General features: G+C 45.0%; 1 protein-coding gene across 4 annotated transcripts in view; it reads left to right on the forward strand.

Annotated features, from left to right (window-relative positions):
- The window catches only part of MTSS2 (MTSS I-BAR domain containing 2), a 100,771-nt gene extending 80,951 nt beyond the window's left edge, over window positions 1–19,820 (forward strand). Inside the window, exons 7-15 of one of the 4 annotated variants that reach the window (XM_082269659.1) lie at window positions 4,486–4,497; window positions 8,214–8,371; window positions 10,522–10,629; window positions 10,981–11,078; window positions 11,558–11,756; window positions 11,855–11,929; window positions 13,232–13,393; window positions 15,058–15,223; window positions 18,091–19,820. In XM_082269659.1, coding sequence (XP_082125785.1) covers window positions 4,486–4,497; window positions 8,214–8,371; window positions 10,522–10,629; window positions 10,981–11,078; window positions 11,558–11,756; window positions 11,855–11,929; window positions 13,232–13,393; window positions 15,058–15,223; window positions 18,091–18,875 — 1,763 coding nt within the window. In that variant the 3' untranslated portion in view covers window positions 18,876–19,820. The remainder of the gene's footprint in view (window positions 1–4,485; window positions 4,498–8,213; window positions 8,372–10,521; window positions 10,630–10,980; window positions 11,079–11,557; window positions 11,757–11,854; window positions 11,930–13,231; window positions 13,394–15,057; window positions 15,224–18,090) is intronic. The other 3 variants (XM_082269661.1, XM_082269660.1, XM_082269662.1) reach the window with 3 other exon arrangements.
- Window positions 19,821–20,368: the final 548 nt, after the last annotated feature.

The raw sequence follows: 20,368 nt of genomic DNA on the forward strand, positions 1-20,368 counted from the left end.
CTCAAACCCTGGTGGTTGCTCCATGTAGTGATCTTTCTTAATGTCTCCGTACAGGAAAGCGGTTTTGATGTCTAGGTCCGTCACTCACAAATTCGCAATGCTAAGAAGGGTTCTGATGGTGGAGCATTTTAAAACAGGAGGGAATGTTTCATTGTAATCTAAGCCAAATTTATGGAGTAGCCCTTGGCAACTAATCTGGCCTTATATTTGTGGATAATTCCATAGCATTGAGCTTCACTTTAAAAATCCACTTCCTTCCTATAGTTTTGGGGGAAGTTCCAAGAGTGTCCAAATTTTGTTTTCCTGAAGAAATTTACATTTTTTCTTATACTACCTTTCTGTATTTATTAGCTTAACTTTTTGGTATTTTTATTATGTCTTCCAAGAATGTTGGTTCAAGTATGATATGTGTCTTAGCAGCATATGACAGCTTGCGGTGTGGTATCCCCTTTATCGCCCAAGTGGATCTTTTAATTTCAGGCTGTTCAGTAGGATATAGTGGGGAATCTAACTTATCTATTGAGAGTTCCACCCCTTGTTCTGACTCCTGCATGGCAGAGCCCCTCTCAGACCCAGGGGACCCTCCTATGCCACGGACAGGCTCCTCAACACTCCATCCTCCACCTGAATCCCCTGCTTGCCTGGCTCCTCCATTTTATAGGCTGACCTAGCCACCCTGGCAGAGCATTCTGCTTGGGGATTGGCCAACTTTCCTCAAGTATGCAGATCAGTCCTCTTTGCCTCCGCCCACTAATTTCTAGAAGTTTCTCCAAACTTCCAGATTCAGAGAGAGGTCGTGTGTGCCTTTGCTGGAAGCCATCATGAGCTCGTAAGAGCAATGTTTATGAACTAAAGCAGGGGAATTCGACACAGTGGGAGGTAATGGGTGTTTCCAAGATCTAGTGATGTTGAGCCTAGCTGCCACGAGGATCTGGGTAACAGAGTGCCTAGCCTAGATCCATTTCCATCCGACTGTCCCATAGAGAAGAGCTGGTTGTGCCCACTCAGCATTGTGGAGCGGACACTGACCTGTCCTGTCATCTATCTGCTCAGCATGGATCAACGAGCAGATTCCCCGTTGAGCAGTCAATCCACTTGATGGAGTTCGCTCCATCTGAATGGGGCCTTTCTCTTGTGGCTCTCACTGCTCTACTTTCCAGATTGAACAGTCCTTTTTCAGGTGACTGCTTTTTTTTTTTTTTTTTGAATGCTGGTCTTCCTTTGCTTTGCGCCCTTGTGCACCTTCAGAGGTTTCTCAGTCTCTTTATTGTGCATATTTTCCTTCCTTCTGTTATATTCATGCATCAGTTTTCCTTTGGTGCATTTCAGTGTTACTTCTTGCTTAGTTCTGGTTTCTTAAGCGTTAATAAGGCTATATATCACTCTGCATAGCAGTAGCGCCACCACTTGGTTATCTTTAATTTTCTTAACAATTGAACGTACAGTAGCTTTGATTTCTGGCATGGCCTTCGCATGTTTACACAATTCCTGGTCTTTTTCTAGCCTCATCTTATATAGTTTGCTTAGTAGATACAGATATAGTTTACTGTTTAGGTTTGAACGTTAATGCAGTTTTTGTAGTGCAGTCCACATACCTTTAGCTGTATTTTCCTTTATTATGTGGATGAGCTGAACATCTTCCATTAGCAGGCTTATGATTGCTCTCGCTTGTTCTTACTGTCCCATTCCTCCGTGGGTTTATCTATAGTACTTGCCACAAGTCATCTTGGTTTAGCAGCATTTCCAGCTTGAATTTCCACAGCCGGTGGGTGGTACTGTTGACCTTTGCAATTGCAAAACTCAGATCTTGCATGCAGCCCTTGCCAGCTTGTAGTGTTAAGTTTAGTACTTGGGCCAATAACCTGTTGGTTATGTGATAAGACGAGGCACTGAGATGTTGAGGAATGTAGAGTTTAGCATTGTTTGCGTAGGAAAACAACATACATGTGTGAGAACAGCATTACAGGAGAGAGCAGAAAGAGAATAAAAACGTCCTTCTTTGCAGAATATACAAGCATATTTAAACACACAGACACTACTATATCACTGCAGCACCATTTATAGTTTGGAGTGCATGCTGTTGCACTTCCAACAGTTACAACAATAGAATGCTATACCCGCTTGCTGACCATGTCACTTACATGTACGGCGGCAAGGTGGCTCTTCTGCACTGGATTGCGTGGGGTAGGGGGTGCACGTGCATCGTCATAGCCCCAGCTGTGCTGTGATTAGACACAGCAGTTGCCGATCAGCAGGTGCCGGCCAATGGATGGCCACCAACACCCACCAATCGTCGGGAAGATACACAGGACAGAGCTCTGCCTATGCAAATGTGAATTGAAAACTAGTGCACTATCTGTAAAGAAAGTAATAAAAATGGGAGAAAATTCACAAAACATTAGTGCTAATACTGAGTATGAACATGCGCGGCTGATCACTATGTAAACAAGGCAGAGCTCTGTCCTGTCAGTGAGGAAGTGATGGATTTTTTAGGGAAAGAAAACCCATCACTTCCTTAGTAAATGCAGCACACAGTGTACACCAAAACACTGGCTAGGCACACATTTAACCCTTTGATCGCCCTAGCTGTTTAACCCCTTCCCTGCCAGTGTCATTAGTACAGTGACTAGTGTCACTGGTTCGCAAAAAGTGTCAGTTATGTGTCTTAATTTTCGCCGAAATACCGCAGTCCCACTATAATTCGCTGATCGCCAGTACTACCAGTAAAAAAGCATATAAATAAATAAAAATTCCAGTATATATCCCACAGTTTGTAGACACTAACTTTTTGTGCAAATCAGTTATTATACACGTTTTCTTTTTTGTTTTTACCAAAGATATGTAGCAGAATACACATTGGCCTAAATTTATGAAGAAATTTGATTTTTACATTTTTTTTCCTTGGATATGTTTTAAAGCAGAAAGTAAAAAAAAAATATTGTGATTTTTTATTTTTCAAAATTGTCGCCCTTATTTTGTTTAAAGCGCAAATAGTAAAAATTGCAGTGGTGATCAAATACTACCAAAAGAAAGCTTTATTTGTGGGGGAAAAATTATATAAATGTCATTTTTGAACAACATTGTGCAATGGTCAGGTAAAAAAACGCAGTGCCGTATCCCAAAACATGGCCTGGTCACTTCACTTCATATGGAAGGAGACAGTACTGGAAAGGAGGACGGTGCTATATACAGTGCTAGATATTACAGCAAGAGAGTGCTATATAAACGCAACACTTCATATGGAAGGAGCCAGTACTGGAAGATCTCTCCATACATTGTTATAATGAAAAAAATAAATGTAATAAAGGATCCCCCCATACATTGTTATAATGTATAATAAAAATGTAATAAAGCAGCCCTCAAATTTTCCACTTGCCTGCTCGCATTTTGCGAGTGGAAAATGATTGAGGGTGAGTGTGGGGCTGCCTCGGGAGCCGTTCTCCCAGCAATTGCCCAGGGGAAGAGAGAGGAGAAGAAGAGGAAAGCCGGCTGGATCATCACAGAGCGGGGATCGCTCCGCTGTAACATCTTTCATTTGAATTGCTGGGCGCTCACCGTCACACACAGCACCGCCTCCTGGCCCGGCACTATTGATAGACAGAACACCGGTCCAATGCTGGGATGTGTGACGTCTATCATAGGAGCCAAACCAAGATGCGGGACTATATGTGATGGCGAGCGCCCGACAATCCAAATGAAAGCTGTTACAGCGGGGCAATCCCCGCTCTGTAATTATCCAGTCAACTTTCCTCTTCTTCTCCTCTCTCTTCCCCTGCACTGGTCAGGTTGTCTTTGTGGGCACAGGTGAGGCTGAATTGATGGGCACGGGTGAGGCTGCATTGATGGGCACAGGTGAGGCTGCATTGAGGGGCACACGTTAGGCTGCATTAATGAGCACAGGTGAGGCTGCATTGATGGGCACAGGTGAGGCTGCATTGATGGGCAAAGGGGAGGCTGCATAGATGGGCACAGATGAGGCTGCATTGATGGGCATTGATGGGCACTGATCAGGCTGCTTGGATGGGCACAGATGAGGTTGCATTGATGGGCACTGGTGAGGCTGCATTAATGAGCACTGGTGAGGGGGCATTGATGGGCACAGATGAGGTTGCTTTGATGGGCGCTGGTGAGGCTGCATTTATAGGCACTAGTGCTGCTGTTTCTCCTCCCAGACCAGTGTACTGCTGTTTCTCCTCCCTTAGCCTCCTAAGCTCCTTATGCAGCTGAGAACAGAGGGTATGTGATCACTTATAAAAAAAAGAAAAATGTATTTATAATGTTTTTTTATATGTATAAACAAATGTTTTGTCCTTCATTTATATTTTAAACGGTATGGGTTGTTTTACAAGGTGAGGGTTCACATTTACTTTAACTGTTTCCTGCCTGCGGGAGGTCTGGGAATAAAGTCACTCTCCTCTCTGATATTTCTCTCCTTTTTCTTGCATGGCTTCTCCTTCTACTCCTCCGACTCCTTCAATCTCCTAGTAGAAGTTCTCGGTAAGTGGTGGGGGTTCCTTTGTCTGTCCTAATATACACTTATTATTTTTATTCTTTGATACTCATTCAGCATGTTAAACAATATCTAAAGACAAAGACAACATTTTTCTATATTGCAGCCAATGCCAATCCTTAGATGTGGTGTCTGCATTCGATTTCTTTTATCGGGCTAAGCATATTTTCAGCAAGTAAAATAAAGACACCTGTTGATCCTGCCAGAAATCCAGTGGGTTTGTGTCACTCCTTTTGAGCTGACCTGAAATATCACATAATGTTATCAGCTTTCCCATTTATTCTCTGTAAAAAGAACACAGATGAGGATAGGGGAAGGGTTTGTAGTCCAAACCAGAAGAGCAGCCTTAGGTGACAACACTGCTCCTCCATAGAAACAGTGCAGTGAGTGTTGTCACCTTAGGATAGGGAGTGTGTTACTGGCAGGATCACCAGGTGAAAATAAAGGAAAAAAGGAAATGAATGCAGCTGTCACATCTAAGGACAGGAATGCTGTGATACAGTTTTGTTTTTGGGTTTAGATACGCTTTAACGTTCTTGTTTCCTTCTATCGCCTGATATCGCTGTCCTCTGCCACACAGTGAGGAATCCTCTGCGCCTCCTTCTAGAGGCATTTTAATCAGACAAAGATCAATGTATGGTAACCAATCTGAAATAACCAATCAAAGTGTCTGCCATCAGATTAGTCTGTGCTTGGATTGTAGAACTTTCCAGAGATTCTCCCCCAGAATCCGTCAGACCAGATATTCCCACTGACTGTATGTGGGCCCGGGACCCATCAGTTTAGTAGGGGGGCCCAGACAGCTAACAAGTAGGGGGATTGGATCGTGGACAGGGAGGGTGATGGGTGTGACAGGGCAATAATTACTGGAACCAATCCCCCAGTGTGGCTTACCCTACTGCAGCTGATAGGTGGCTTCTCCTTCTCTCCCTCCTCTGCTGGATCCAGTAATTGGCACCCCCCCCCCCTTACACCAATCACCCCCTCCTGTTGATGATCTGTCTGCTGCCCAGGCCCCCTGTGTGCCCCCTTTTCCTGCAGCTCTGCTAGCTTCCCCTCCTCTCCCTTCTGTCGGCTGCTGCAGGCACACAGGTATGTTTTATGATAGAGAGTGTAGAGAGTGTGTTGGGGGGTTGATTTTTTTTTTTATTTAAATCAGATTTTTTTTATTTTTTATCAAATTTATTTTAATAAAATGCTTTTGGAGTAAAAATCTATCTAAAAACAGTTTTCTATTTAAGATTAATAATTAATTTACATTCATAATTTAGTTTATTCAGCTTGAAATGGAGCTTAGTTATGTAGCATGAGGCTGTATATTCTGCAATCTTTACATGTTATGGTAAACTCATTCAATGAATCCAAGCTCTGCAAACTGAGATAACATGCGCTGCATTGATGCATTCATGCAATTTCACAGTAACCATTAATAAAACAAAGCTCAGGAATAATAATTTATTCCATTGTTTTGCAAATCTATGTACACTACAAACTGTATGATTGAATCGCTTCTGATATCGCTGTTTTACTAACCTGACAGCCTATTATTCTTAATAGGAAACCTTATTTTTGTATGAAAAAATTAAAAATTCTAACTACCAGCAAGAATAAGTCCTTACATTTAAAGAGCACCTGTCATTTCAGATCCATCATGGCAGTGTCTGTTAGCGGGCATCTCCATGTCCCTCACCTTGTTGTGTCACTGCCGCATCTGTATGATGATTGAATCGCTTCTGATAATCGCTGTTTTACTAACCTGACAGCTTATTATTCTTAATTGGAAACCTTATTTTTTTTTGAAAATATTAAAGATTCTAGCTACCAGCAAGAATAAGTCCTTACATTTAAAGAGCACCTGTCATTTCAGATCCATCATGGCAGTGTCTGTTAGCGGGCATCTCCATGTCCCCCACCTTGTTGTGTCACTGCCGCATCACCAGCCGTCCCATTAAAGTGAATGGGACTGTCGGTGAGTCAACAGCTGGTTAGAGGAAGAGCCGCTGTGGGACAGAGATGACAGTTGCTCTTAAAAAATGATGATTTAAATCAACCCTTTTTACTAGTGATTTAAATTGTGATTTAAATCGACTTGATTTAAATTAAATCCACCCTGCTTATTAGTGCTGATCACTCACTGTGTTCATTCATACATGAAGCATAGTAAACTGTGCTTACTATGCTCCAGCTTATGATTGAACAGGGAGCTTTTGTATAGAGCCCTTCCAGTTCATTCATCTGCAATGCTGCTGAGGCTGCAGAGAAAAGATTGGGGATCTATGTCCTCAATGCCTCTCTCTGTCTCAAAAGTGAGACATCAGGGGTCTATATAGACTCCCGGGATTTCACCAAAGCCCCCCATAAGTGTTGCAAAAAATATTGTAGAAAATAATCAAAATATAGGAGGGCTCTTCAAACAGTTTTTGCATTAATTTTTTTTTTATATACATTTCGCAGCTTTCTTCACCACAGTGCGGTTGATTTACTAAAACGAAAGAGTGCAAAATCTGGTGTATGGTAGCCAAACAGCTTCTTAGGCTCGGTTCACACCTATGCATTTTTTGGTGCTTTTTTCAGAAACGCACTACAGTCCATTTACCATGATTTCCAATGGGTCACGTTCACATCTATGCTTTTTTAAGCTGCTGCGTTTTTTGAAAAGGTTCAGGGACTTTTTTCAAAGCAAAACGGTGTGTTTTTGGTTCAATAGACTTTAATGGAAAAGCTGCAGAAAAGCATGTAGTGTAATTTTACCGCGATTTGCGTTTAGTGTTTTTTAATCCACCCAACAACAAATTGGGCCAAAAAAAAAATGCATAAAAAAACGCTCGAAAAATGTGTCCAACACGTGTGAAAAAACGCAAAATTCACCGCAAAAAGCACTGCAGAAATGGATCCAAGGCAAACTGCATAGGTGTAAACCAAGACTAATTTATTGTCTACTTCATGGTCCAGCTCAACCTTTACTTTCCTCAAATTAATTCACATCTATGACTCTGTATGGTCCACTGCTGATGGAATGATGATTTCCTTTCTCATTAACATCAATAATGTTATTACCTGTCTGGTTATACTGCCACCTAAAGGAGGATTTGTAGATGGCACTCTAACCCAACAGTTATTGGCTTCCTGTGTCCCTCAATGGACGCTAATGCTGGCCATACACTATATGAAAAATAGTTCAAACTCATTTTCGAAAAACGAACACTCGGCCGCGAGAGAAAACGATTGTGCCATCATGTAATGGCCAATAAATCGTTCAATGGACATAAATTAATTTGTTTTTTGTTCTTTTCTTCACATATACCTAGTGCACACAGTTTGGTCAGGAAACACATTAACCTTTCAATTTATCGTTCATTCGGCAGAAAATTTCGAAACTTGTCCTTCGTTTTTTTTATCAAGTCAAAAACGCCACAACCGATTACCGATTTGTGCCCATTAACTAGCCGAAAAACGAAAGAGCTGTCCAAATGACCAAATTTTTGCCAATTTTTCTTATAGTGTATGGTCACCATAAGGAAAGGATTTTAAAGTGAAAACAAATATCCCATTTTATTGACTATCCCCACCCCTGAGGAGTTACAGTTGGGCTCTAATTGGTTGTCCTAGGCCTGGGTATAATTTAGCGCCATAGATTGGCACTAATAGCACAGATCCCCACTGTGGTCCTTGATGTGACAACGGTTGTTTTTTCGGCACACAGGAAAGGGTGATTTACAGCCCCAGCTGGACCACGCTCTACAGGACGTGAATGACATGTACCTGCTGCTGGAGGAGACGGAGAAGCAGGCTGTGCGCAGGGCGCTTATTGAGGAGCGCGGGCGCTTCTGTACGTTCATTGCACTCTTACAGCCTGTGGTGGTGAGTACCTAACATCACACATGACTGAAATCAATATCTGTCCAAGGCCCGTAAACAAAGCCATGTGCAATTGGGTTATTATTAGGTATTCCAAACAAATAATCAGCCAAGCGCTCACTCCGAAGGGGAAGACTGGCGTGCTGCTCTCCTCAGGCAGGGAACTCCAAACGGATGCATAAAGGAAAGAAAAAGGAGGCGCAAACACCTAGTGCATTACCCGTGGTACTGTTTAAAATGATTTAATAAAATGCTGAATGCATACTCACAAACATGAAGAATTAAAATCGTACTGCAAATTCCCGTCACCCATGTGTTGGACCATGTCCCCGAAACGCGTTAGCGGTCGCAATTTCCAGGACATGGTCCAACACATGGGTGACGGGAATTTGCAGTACGATTTTAATTCTTCATGTTTGTGAGTATGCATTCAGCATTTTATTAAATCATTTTAAACAGTACCACGGGTAATGCACTAGGTGTTTGCGCCTCCTTTTTCTTTCCTTTATTATTAGGTATGCCTACTGGTCAAACATCCAATGGGACTGATGCAGCTCAATGCATTAAACATGGAAACATGGTCAAGGGGTTCAGTTATTGTCCAACCAAATGGTACAATGTAAGATGCATGTATTAAAACGGGGTCTGTGCTAATAACATTTCAGATGGAACATTTCACAAACTGAAAAATAATTTCACCCGTTTTATTGGTCCATAAAGACATGGTTTGACCAGTTTGGTGTGGAGGAACTAAAGTGTCCTGCACAGAGCCCTGACCTCAATCCAAAGGCAAAACTGGAGCCTTCAGGGCCCCAGTGCAAGAATCCATGAAGGGCCCCTCTGACCTCCCTCCCTCTTCCCTCCGAGCCCAGGGCCCTTTCCATTGATCCTGGGGTTCTTTACTTCCCTTGCAGGGCCCTTTTGGTATGCTCCATCAGCGGACCCCCTTTTCCCACCTTGCCACCTTTTCTTCAAGCCAAACCCAAACACTTTAGTGGCGCACAGTAATTTTTTAAAGTAGTATACACTATACATAACATCTGTGAATAAATAACATTTCTAATAATATGGATTTAATCACAAGAGTCCCTCCTTCTATCAGAGTCCACAGAGTTCCCACTGACATCAGAGTCCGCATAGTTCCCCCTTACATCAGAGTCCACAGAGTTCCCCCTTACTTCAGAGTCTGCAGAGCCCCTCTTACATCAGAGACTGCAGAGTTCCCCCTTACAGCCCCCCTTACATCAGAGTCCACAGAGCCCCCTTACATCAGAGTCTGCAGAGCCCCCCTTACATCAAAGTCCGCAGCGCTGATGTTGATCCTTTTCTAGATATTTACATGAAGGCTTGTACTTGCAAACAACTTCTTTACATAGTTACAAAGTTGGTAAGGTTGAATAAAGACACTAGTCCATCCAGTTCAACCTGTGTCCTTTACTTGATGAAATCCAAAATCTTGTGGAATGCCTTCCTAGAAGAGCAGAGGATAGTATAGTCACAAAAGGGGCAACTCCATATTAATGTCTATGGGGCGGGGGACTCCATATTATTAGCAATTGGATGAGGGAAGGCAATTCCATATTATTGGCCATGGGAGAAGGGGAGCCAACTCAATGTAAATGGCCATGGGGGGGGGGGGAGAGAGGCAACTTTATATTAATGACCATAGAAGAGGAGCAACTCCATATTAATGGCCATGGTGAAGGGGAGGGAGGCAGCTCCATATTAATAGCTATGGGGGGGGGGGTGTACGGGGGGTTCGCAACTCCATTATAACATAAGGGTGTGGACAACTCCTTATTATTGGGTATGGTAGGGGGTGGACAACTCCATATTAATAACCATGGGCAAGGGGCAATACTGTATTGATTGCTATGCTGAGGGGGATGGAACTCAATATTAAAGCTTATGGTTTTCGAATAGGGTATCCGCCAAACTCATATAGTGTATAAACTGAACGATCCCTGTTCAGCACTGTAGTTATTGCAATCATGTAACAAAGAGAATTTTGAGCACCGAATGGGACTCTACCTCGAGCAGCATTACAGGCAGCTGAGAGCCACATAAACATTGTGAGCCCCCTGATGGAGACAATATGCCCTGTTCCTCCACCCAGCTGTTCTCACATCAAACACATTGTTCTATTGTTTCAGACAGGGGAAATTCATCTTCTGGGAGAGGTGACCCACCTTCAGGCAATCATTGATGATCTGATGGTGCTGAGCGATGAGCCACATAAACTTCCTGCTGCCAGTGAACAGGTGAGATGAGGACAGTGCCCATTAGATTGTAAGCTTCTATGGTGCAGTGACTGATGTGACTGGCTCAGTGTTCTCTGAACAGCACTGGGGTATATGTCAGAGCTATTTAAATTTATGATAATAGTGTGTGACTGTGCAGGAATATTGGTATGTAAGCTCCTCTACGGTTAATGTTACTGGCCCAGTATTCTCTGTGCAATGCTACAGAATGTGTTAGAGCTATATAAATGTATAATAATGCAAGACCATGACAATAAGAGCCTGTGGAGAAAACAATACAATGATAACGAGGTTCCTTTATTCCTCCTGATTAAATAATGAGACATACTGTCAATGTGTCGTGTCCTGTAGGTCATTAAGGATCTGAAGGGATCAGACTACTCCTGGTCCTATCAGACACCTCCGTCTTCTCCCAGCAGCTCGGGATCTCGCAAGTCCAGCATGTGCAGGTAAGTGTGCCTGAGCACCTCTAGTATGCTCCCCCTCCCCCCCACCATCCAAACATATATTGAAGCCAGAACCAGGCTGGTCCACCAGCATCTACCAAAGACGCCGGGGTTTGCAATGGCTTCTGTATCGCCACCATAGCTGGAGAGCAGCAAATTCTCCTGCCTGCCCCTCCTCATTAATACACACTGTTAACTAGGGCAGTGCTTCTCAACCGTGCCATGGCAGGGCTCCTGAGAAACATTCCTGCTATCAATTAATTTTGCGTAGGTGGGTTTGTAAAACAGTTCCTTAGTTTTGTTACATTTTGGTTGACTGATAATGTCTATGGAAAGGTTTTAGACCGGAAGCTTATATTGTATGATTTGGAGTTTGGCGCAGACCCATTGGGGGGGCTCACGATTGAAAAGCACTGACCTAGACCCCCTGTATCCAGTACTCACCTCTCTTTCCTCACCAATGCTCTGACCATTTATCACAGTACAAAAACTACCCCCTCCTGGCAAGCTGCCTCGCACCCCCACTCACCGGGTTCCACGTGTCGATATCGCAGCCTCCCACAGACCGTCGGAGGTGGCCAGCGCTTGGTCAGTGCGTCCTCCCAGGATTCGGGATGTAGTTCCCATGAGACCATCTACTCCAAGCCACCATCGCCTATGCCGTCGGATATTACGAGTCAGGTAGGTACCTTGGGTTGCTATGCGGGTGTCTTGTGCCATTCTGTAAATACCAAGCGCCCACTAAAATCTCTCTCCAACATCTCTTTTCTGCTCATCAGAAGTCATCGAGTTCGGCATCTTCAGAGGCCTCAGAGACTTGTCAGTCTGTCAGTGAGTGCAGCTCACCCACTTCAGTAAGTGTCTCTTCTTTATTGTTCTGAATTGGGATTATGGGGTGGGGGTCATTTAGTCCAATCTGTGAGTCAAGGGGTGTTTTGTCTATGTATAGGAATCAGCAAAATGATTAGACAAATAGAAATGTGAAATTTAAAGTTAATTGCATGAATGTAAGATAAATTGACAGTGTCAATAAAATGGTAACAGGGGTATGCAAAAAGCAAAAGTATAACAGGTAATTAAACTATTGTAGTACAGGGCTGCCTAGGGTTAGGTCCCACAAAGGCCGCTAGGTGGCAGCACAATACAGACCTCTATCAGGCTCATTCTTGACTCTGGTCATTATTGGACTACACAGATATACATATTAGACACCCCACACACGAAAGTGGCGGTAACACGATGAACAGGGAGGTTGTCAGTACAAAGCTGAGCTGACTGAAAATGTATTCATGTGACTTTATTTGCACTCTAATAATTACTCTTGGGAGGTGTTGTACCAGAATCACCCATGGGCGTCTGCAGGTAGGGGCAAGGGGGGAAATGCCCCCCTCCCCCCGGAATCTCAACCTTCCCTTTCAAGTGGTTGCTAAGCCACTTTATACCATCCTGTCTGGTCTGTTTAATAATCCTGTGTTTCGGTGTTTTAAAAAAATAAGCTTTTCTTTACCAGTTTTCAGAGGGCCAAGCGCCGCTCACGGGGATAGGAGGAGAGAGGCGGGTCACGTGAGCGGCGAGTGGCGCTCTGAAAACTTGTAAAGAATGGCTTATTTTTATAAAACACAGACAAAGGGGCACACAGGATTATTAAACAGACTGTAGACAGGATATGAAACTTTTAATAAAACTACAGCAGCAGGAGGGGAGGGAGCGGGCACTGACACAGGAGCAGACAGGCAGGGAGAGAGGGGGGAGAGAGGACAGAGGAGGACAGGAGGGCTGTGGATGACGGAGTCACGCAAACTGACCACAGTGTCAGGGCTCAGCAGCCATGGTACCGTGGTCAGTTTACATAGCCAGGCAGGATCAGCCAGGTATTTTAGATAATATAAGGGGCCAAATTACACAGCAAAGCACAGTGCTGTATAACATGCTTTAAGGGAACAGGATTAATTTTTAGGTTAACAAATGCTTTAAAAAATAAATGCTGCTGTTTTCTCTTTAAAAAGAAATACTCAAAACAAGTATGACTAAGCCCCTCCCCTTCATGACATTGTTGCAAAGGGGCGGAGCATGGGTGACCTTAAAATGATGCCCCCCCCCCTGAAAAAAGTTCTGCGGACGCCCATGCAATCACCAATAATCGATCTCTGTTATAGGATTGGTCCCGCTCTGGTCAATATGAAACTCCTCCGGCCAGTTCGATGCAGCGCAGGAAGGATCGCGTAGAACACCTCCGAGAAGCGGAGCTCGGTCTCGGTTATCAGAGTATGGAGGATCCTTACCGCCCTCGGATGTCCCCCGCTGTCATTGCTGCTAAGGTGGGCTTCCAATGTGTGAGTTGCGATTAATGACCAGGGCTGCAGGGACCATACATAGACCCAGAAGGACTAATCCGCTTCAAGGGATCATAACATAGTCTGTCCTGATAGGAGAGGTAGGCTTCATTTACGGGGATGGCTGGGACAGGACTACCATTATTCCTGATATTACCAGTCAGGATCTTCCTTTCTCCAACTATCCTTCTCCAGGGAAGATTTGAATCGAATTGGCTGCTATGGAACAAAAGACAGGCCGAATCTACTCTCTATGTCAGCAGCTTACAATACATCCACTTAGTATGTGACACCAATGGTGGTGTGCCTAGTGAGGTCTGATGGGTGCAAGAACCAACCTCCACCATTGTTGCTGTGGGATAGGGGGATCATTGCTGAACTGGTGTTGGGGGAGTTTTCTGTATATTGTAAAGATTGCCTGTTTGTTACCTGCACACTTTAACAACTTTGGAGTGCACATTTGGTGCAACTTTGATGCAACTTGGATGGGTGCAACTTGGATACGACTTTGGCTTAAACCAGTGATAATGGACAACTGTTGCACAGAACTTGCATTGTATAACATTCAGGTAAGACTTTCATGCAACTTCTGAGGGTTAACATTGAAGTTTATTGCTCCCAAGTTGCATGAAGTACTTTAAGTGCCGGTTCACATTATTGCGGCTGCGGAGATCGCATGTAATTCGGAGCACACTGCACCTTCATTACATTCGATCTCATGTGCGGATGCGAATTCAGCCATACGCTTTGTATGGCTGAATTTGCACTGTATCTGCACCAAAGACGCACAGGACCCTTTTTTTTCAGCCGCATCAGGATCGGATCGCACAGTGGTTCACACTTGTGCGATCCTATCCTGTGCGAACTGTCAGATCGCACTGCGATATGCGATCAAACTGGGGGTGTCGTTAACATTTAATTGACACCCCCTGCGTATCGCATATGGCAGTGTGAACTGCCAGATGTGCGGATGCGATGCGGGAACAGGCTGCAAATTCGCGGCCTTCCCGCATCGCACAAGTGTGAACTGAGCCTCAAGATGCTGCAACATTAAGTCATACATATATAAATGGTTATCATTGGAAAACATGGGTAGCAAGCTCTTGACACTAGTCGCACAAGTGTGAATGGTGCCTAAATCTGCTGTATAAATATCTCAAAGAGATTTCAAGAAGCATAAACCTAGAGCGCTCCTAAATAAATGAATCTAAAAAGAAATACTCAATTTATCAAATGAATCTCAATAAAAAATCCAGCTCCCAAAATAAATACATAATGGATAAAAATCATATCAATAACTAAATCAATTGAAAATTTAAATACACAGTGTATCAAATGATAGCAATAAATAAATCAATCTAAAAATAAATACACAATGTATCAAAATAATAAAAATAACTAAGTCACTATCCCAAAATAAATACAGCGTATTATAATAATAGCAATAGTGTAAAATACACTAGGTACGTCAGAGACCATCAGCCAACTGTGATCTTCATTGTGGCCTACCCATAGAAGGACGTTGCCCTCTTTTTACTGCCAATGCCTGGTACAAGCCAATGATTTCTCAGTCATTTTAAATATCTGTGTTAGAGTTACATGTTCAGAGGTGTGAAATTAAACGGTTTCCTTTTGTCTTGATGTGGCAGCATGGAGAGGAGGTGTCCCCGGCCGCCAGTGACCTGGCCATGGTACTGACGCGTGGACTGAGCCTGGAGCACCAGAAAAGCAGTCGTGATTCTCTGCAATACTCTAGTGGCTACAGCACCCAAACTACGACCCCATCCTGCTCCGAGGACACAATTCCATCACAAGGTAAAAACTTTTGGTGTTTTCCCACACTATCCTATCATAATGTCTGCTGATACTTCATTCATACCCCACCAATCCAGCACCAGCCAAACACTATGGCAGGCACATATATGTTTAAAGTGATTGTAGTGTAAATGCATGTGTATGTGGATGGCCCGAAATCTGGCAGGCCAGTATCATGGCATTGAAGCAATAGAACCTTCTGGCAAAGTCAGTAAATATATTCCTTGTACTACAGCGTCATCAATTGTTAAAGTTCAAAAGAGTATGGCACAACTCTAAATCTTCCAAGAGCAGGCAATCTATCAAAACTCTGTGACCACACACGAAGGAGACTTGTGAGGGAATCAACCAAGAGGGAGAATAGTGAGCGAGGTCACCAAGAGGGAGACCAATAAGAAAGGCTACCAAGAGGGACACTTTAAAGGCAGCCAATGAAGGAAACTTCTGGGGAAGGCCAAAAAGAGGAAGAAAAGTGGGGGAGGCCACCAAGAGGGAGACTAGTGAAGAAGGCCACCAAGAGGGAGACTAGTAGGGAAGACTGCCAAGAGGAAGGCGAGTGATGGAGGTGATCAAGAGGGAGATGAGTGAGGGAAACCACCAAGCGGGAGACGAGTGGGGGAGGCCACCAAGAGGGAGATGAGTGAAGGAGGCCACCAACAGGGAGACAAGAAGGGAGGCCACCAAGAGTGAGAATAGTGCGAGAGGTCACCAAGAGGGAGACCAATGAGAAAGGCTACCAAGAGGGAGACTGTTAAAGCAGCCAATAAAGGAGACTTGTGGGAGAGGCCATAAAGAGGAAGACAAGTGGGAGAGACCACCAAGAGCGAGACTAGTGAGGGAGGGTACTAAGAGGGAGACTAGTAGGGAAGGCCACCAAGAGGGAGACTAGTAGGGAAGACCACCAAGAGGAAGGCGAATGATGGAGGTGACCAAGAGGGAGATGAGTTAGGGAGGCCACCAAGAGAGAGACTAGTGAGGGAGACCACTAAGAGGGAGACTAGTAGGGAAGAACATCAAGAGGAAGGCGAGTGATGGAGGTGACCAAGAGGGAGATGAGTGAGGGGGGCCACTAAGAGAGAGAAAAAATAAGGAGGCCAACAAGAGGGAGATGAGTGAGGAAGACCACTAAGAGGGAGATGAGTGAAGGAGGCCACCAACAGGGAGACAAGTAAGAGGGAGGCCATCAAGAGGGAGAATAGTGAGAGAGGTGAGGGACACCACCAAGAGAGAGACTAGTGAGAGAGGCCACCAAGAGGGAGACTAGTGAGGGAGGCCACCAAGAGGGAGACTAATAGGGAAGACCACCAAGAGGAAGGCGAGTGATGGAGGTGACCAAGAGGGAAATGAGTGAGGGGGGGGGGCCACCAAGAGAGAGACAAAATAAGGAGGCCAACAAGAGGGAGATGAGTGAGGAAGACCACTAAGAGGGAGATAAGTGAAGGAGGCCATCAACAGGGAGACAAGTAAGAGGAAGGCCATCAAGAGAGAGAATAGTGAGAGAGGTGAGGGACACCACCAAGAGAGAGACTAGTGAGAGAGGCCACCAAGAGGGAGACTAGTGAGGGAGGCAACCAAGAGGAAGACTTATAGGGAAAAACACCAAGAGGGAGGCAAGTGATGGAGGTGACCAAGAGAGAGATGAGTGAGTGGGGGGGGGGCACTAAGAGAGAGACAAAATAGGGAGGCCACCAAGAGGGAGATGACTGAGGAAGACCACTAAGAGGGAGATCACCAAGAGGGAGATTAGTGAAGGAGGCCACCAACAGGGAGACAAGTAAGAGGGAGGCTATCAAGAGGGAGACTAGTGTGAGAGGTCACCAAGAGGGGGGACCAATGAGAAGCTACCAAGAGGGGGGCTATTAAAGCAGCCAATAATGGAGACTTGTTGGAGAGGCCCTAAAGAGGGAGACAAGTGGGGGAGGCCACCAAGAGCAAGACTAGTGAGTGAGGCCACAAAGAGGGAGACTAGTAGGGAAGGCCACCAAGAGGGAGACTAGTAGGGAAGACCACCAAGAGGAAGGCGAGTGATGGAGGTGACAAAGAGGGAGATGAGTGAGAGAGGCCACCAAGAGGGAGACGAAAAAGGAAGGCCACCAAGAGGGAGATGAGTAAGGGAGACCACCAAGAGGGAAACGAGTTAGGGAGGCTACCAAGAGGGAGGTAAGTGAAGGAGGCCACTAACAGGGAGACAAGTAAGGGAGGCAACCAAGAGGGAAACTAGTGAGGGAGACCTCCAAGAGGCAGACTAGTGAGGGAGGCCACCAAGAAGGAGACTAGTAAGGAAAGCCACCATAAAGAAGGTGAGTGATGGAGGCAACCAAGAGGGAGATGAGTGAGGGAGGCCACTAAGAGGAATGTGAGTGATGGAGGCGACCAAGATGAAGACAAATGAAGGAGGCCACCGAGAGAGAGAGACAAGAAAGGGAGCCATTAAAGGAGACTGGTGAAAAAAGACAAGAGGAAGACGAGTGAGGGAGCTAAGATAAAGAAGACTAGTAAGCCTCAGGGCTGTGTACAGTTTGGTGTGGAGGAACATGAGTGTCTGGCATAATGCCCTGACCTCAACCCTACTGAACAACTTCTCATAAATTAGCACAAATTCCCACAGACACACTCCAAAATGAATTTTCCCAGAAGAGTAGTGGATTATAAGCTCTATATTATTGGCCATGGTTTTGGAATGGTATTTTCAATGAGTTCATATAGATGCGATGGTCTTCAAACGTTTGGTCATATAGTATATTTGTGTATCGACCATTCATATCAGAAGATATAATGTGAGTTTTTCTCATCTTGTTATCTGCTGAGTGTGGTCTGTAATTATGTGTGATATTGTATATTTAGGTGAACTCCTCTTGTTTTTACAGGTTCTGACTACGACTGTTACTCTGTGAATGGCGATGCAGATGGTGATGGCTCTGCTGACTTTGACCGATCCTCCACTGTTCCACGAAGCAGCAGTTTGGCCCAGAATTACCGCCGTATGCTCCAAACCAAGCGTCCAGCTTCTACAGCAGGCCTACCTATTGCCATGCCTCCTGCTGGCTCTGCTCCACCACCACCACAAGCTGGCTCTACCCCTGGCGTGGCAACAATACGCCGTACTCCATCAACCAAGCCCACTGTAAGACGCACCTTATCCAATGCTGGACCCATTCCATGTCGCCCTCCGATTGTGCCAGTAAGAACCCCCACTGTGCCGGACTCCCCAGGAGGAGGACTGGGAGGACGTTCCCGTGTGGGGAGTGAAGAGTGTGTTTTCTATCTAGGAGGGGAAGACGGGAGCCCCCTTGACTATGCCAAGTCATCCCCAAAGCGTCTCAGTCTCCCAAACGCAGCCTGGGGAGGAGCGGGGGAGATGTCTGTGTATGGCGGTGGAGGAGGGGATGAAGAAGACATGGGAGGAGGCCTTCTGGCAGCTAATCGACACAGCTTGGTTGAGAAGATTGGGGAGCTCGTGGCAGGGGCTCACGCTCTAGGGGATGGCCAGTTTCCATTTCCATCAGCCCCTGACAGGAGTCAGATTCCCGCCCCCACAGGCGGAGGGGGCGGATCAGAACCACCAGCTGGCGATATGCTAGCATCAATACGCAGAGGGGTGCGGTTACGCCGGACCCAGACAAATGACCGTTCCGCTCCTCGTATCTTGTGATTTGAGTTGGAAGGTTGCTAGGATCAAGGATTGGTGCTCCAGATGGGGAGGGGAGTGACATATACTGTGATGCAGGAAAATTGCAAACCTAGAAACCAAGGGGTAAAAATGCAGCTGTATCCACAACCACAAGGGTTACATTTGGTTCCAGACCAAAATGTCCAAACCATTCCATGCTAGACGCATGCAGACCAAAACCGAACACACCACGTTATTTTCCATTTGTGAAAACAGCATTTCTGGAGTGATCGAGTAGATGGTGTGTATGGTCCCCCACGGAATATTACTCCTTAACATAAAATTCTAACGAACATCATCTGAGTGGACTGAGGAACACCCCTGAGGTTCACAAGTCAGGAAATTGTCACCAACACAGCCGGATAACCACTACCAACACACAAACCGAAACAGAGAGATAACCACATTTTGTGTAGGGTCCAAGCATGGCTTCTGTATTGTCCATTGGCTGCAATGAATGAAGAAACACCCCCCCCCCCCCAAAAAAAAAAAAATCACAAAATATAGTGGGCCAGAAATAATCAAATAATTACAAGCGGATATCCAGTAGGACTTGCCGCCAAAAGTAAATGTACAAACAACGGTCCTCTTTTTTCTGCTCTTATTACATCCAACTCAAGATTTAGGGTGCTAAATATGAATTTTAGTTATTTTTAACAATCTGTGGCATTAGTTTCTTGTCTGCTGAATTTTTCAACGTAATAGTTACTCATCGTCTCGGCAGCCATATTGGAAAGAGAAATGGATGCGCCAAGAATTATTCTAGAGAGCTGGAACAAGTAACATTCCTGAAACCGGTTTCTGTGATAATTCTCTCCGTGGTCCGGCTTGTGTGAGATGCTGGTTCAGGCAGGTGGTGAAAAACTGATCACAATGGTGGCCTGAGCACTACTACTACTCCTGACATCCACAGAACTTGGGACCCTTATTCCATGCCTATATCATGTGAAGCCAATGCTCAATTTGTGCCAAACAGAAGATGTTTCAGACGCTAAGCAGCTGCTGGGTCAATGCAGCTGACCAATACACGGATTGTGACAATGACCAACCCGTCGTGGCAGAATAAAATACGGAAACCAGTTGGTTGAGACTGCTGTACAAAGCACACTGAGGCAAGGACAGCAGCTCTGGGGACATTGTGTTGGGCTAATGGAAACTTGCCTCTGGTCCTTTAATCATTGGAGCTTCACACGAAAGCCTCAAGGAGATGAATTGTTCTGACACATGCCTTTAATGATCACAGAGGCCTCTATGACAACGTCCTTCAGATCAAGCCTTGTGTTATCTCAGTCCCAACTCTCCCCCCCCCCCCCTTTCCACCCTGCTCTATGCTAGGCAATAGGCAGCATGCACTTCAACCACTGAACTCACTGCCACCAGTCAGCCACCGATCACTGCATGCCACACAATCTGCTGACATCTCATCCAATAATACTGCAATAAGGCACATCAGTCACACTGATAGCCTATAGGAA

The sequence above is a fragment of the Pelophylax lessonae genome (genome assembly GCF_965119305.1).
Source record: "Pelophylax lessonae genome assembly, chromosome: 10".
NCBI classification, from domain to species: Eukaryota; Metazoa; Chordata; class Amphibia; order Anura; family Ranidae; genus Pelophylax; species Pelophylax lessonae.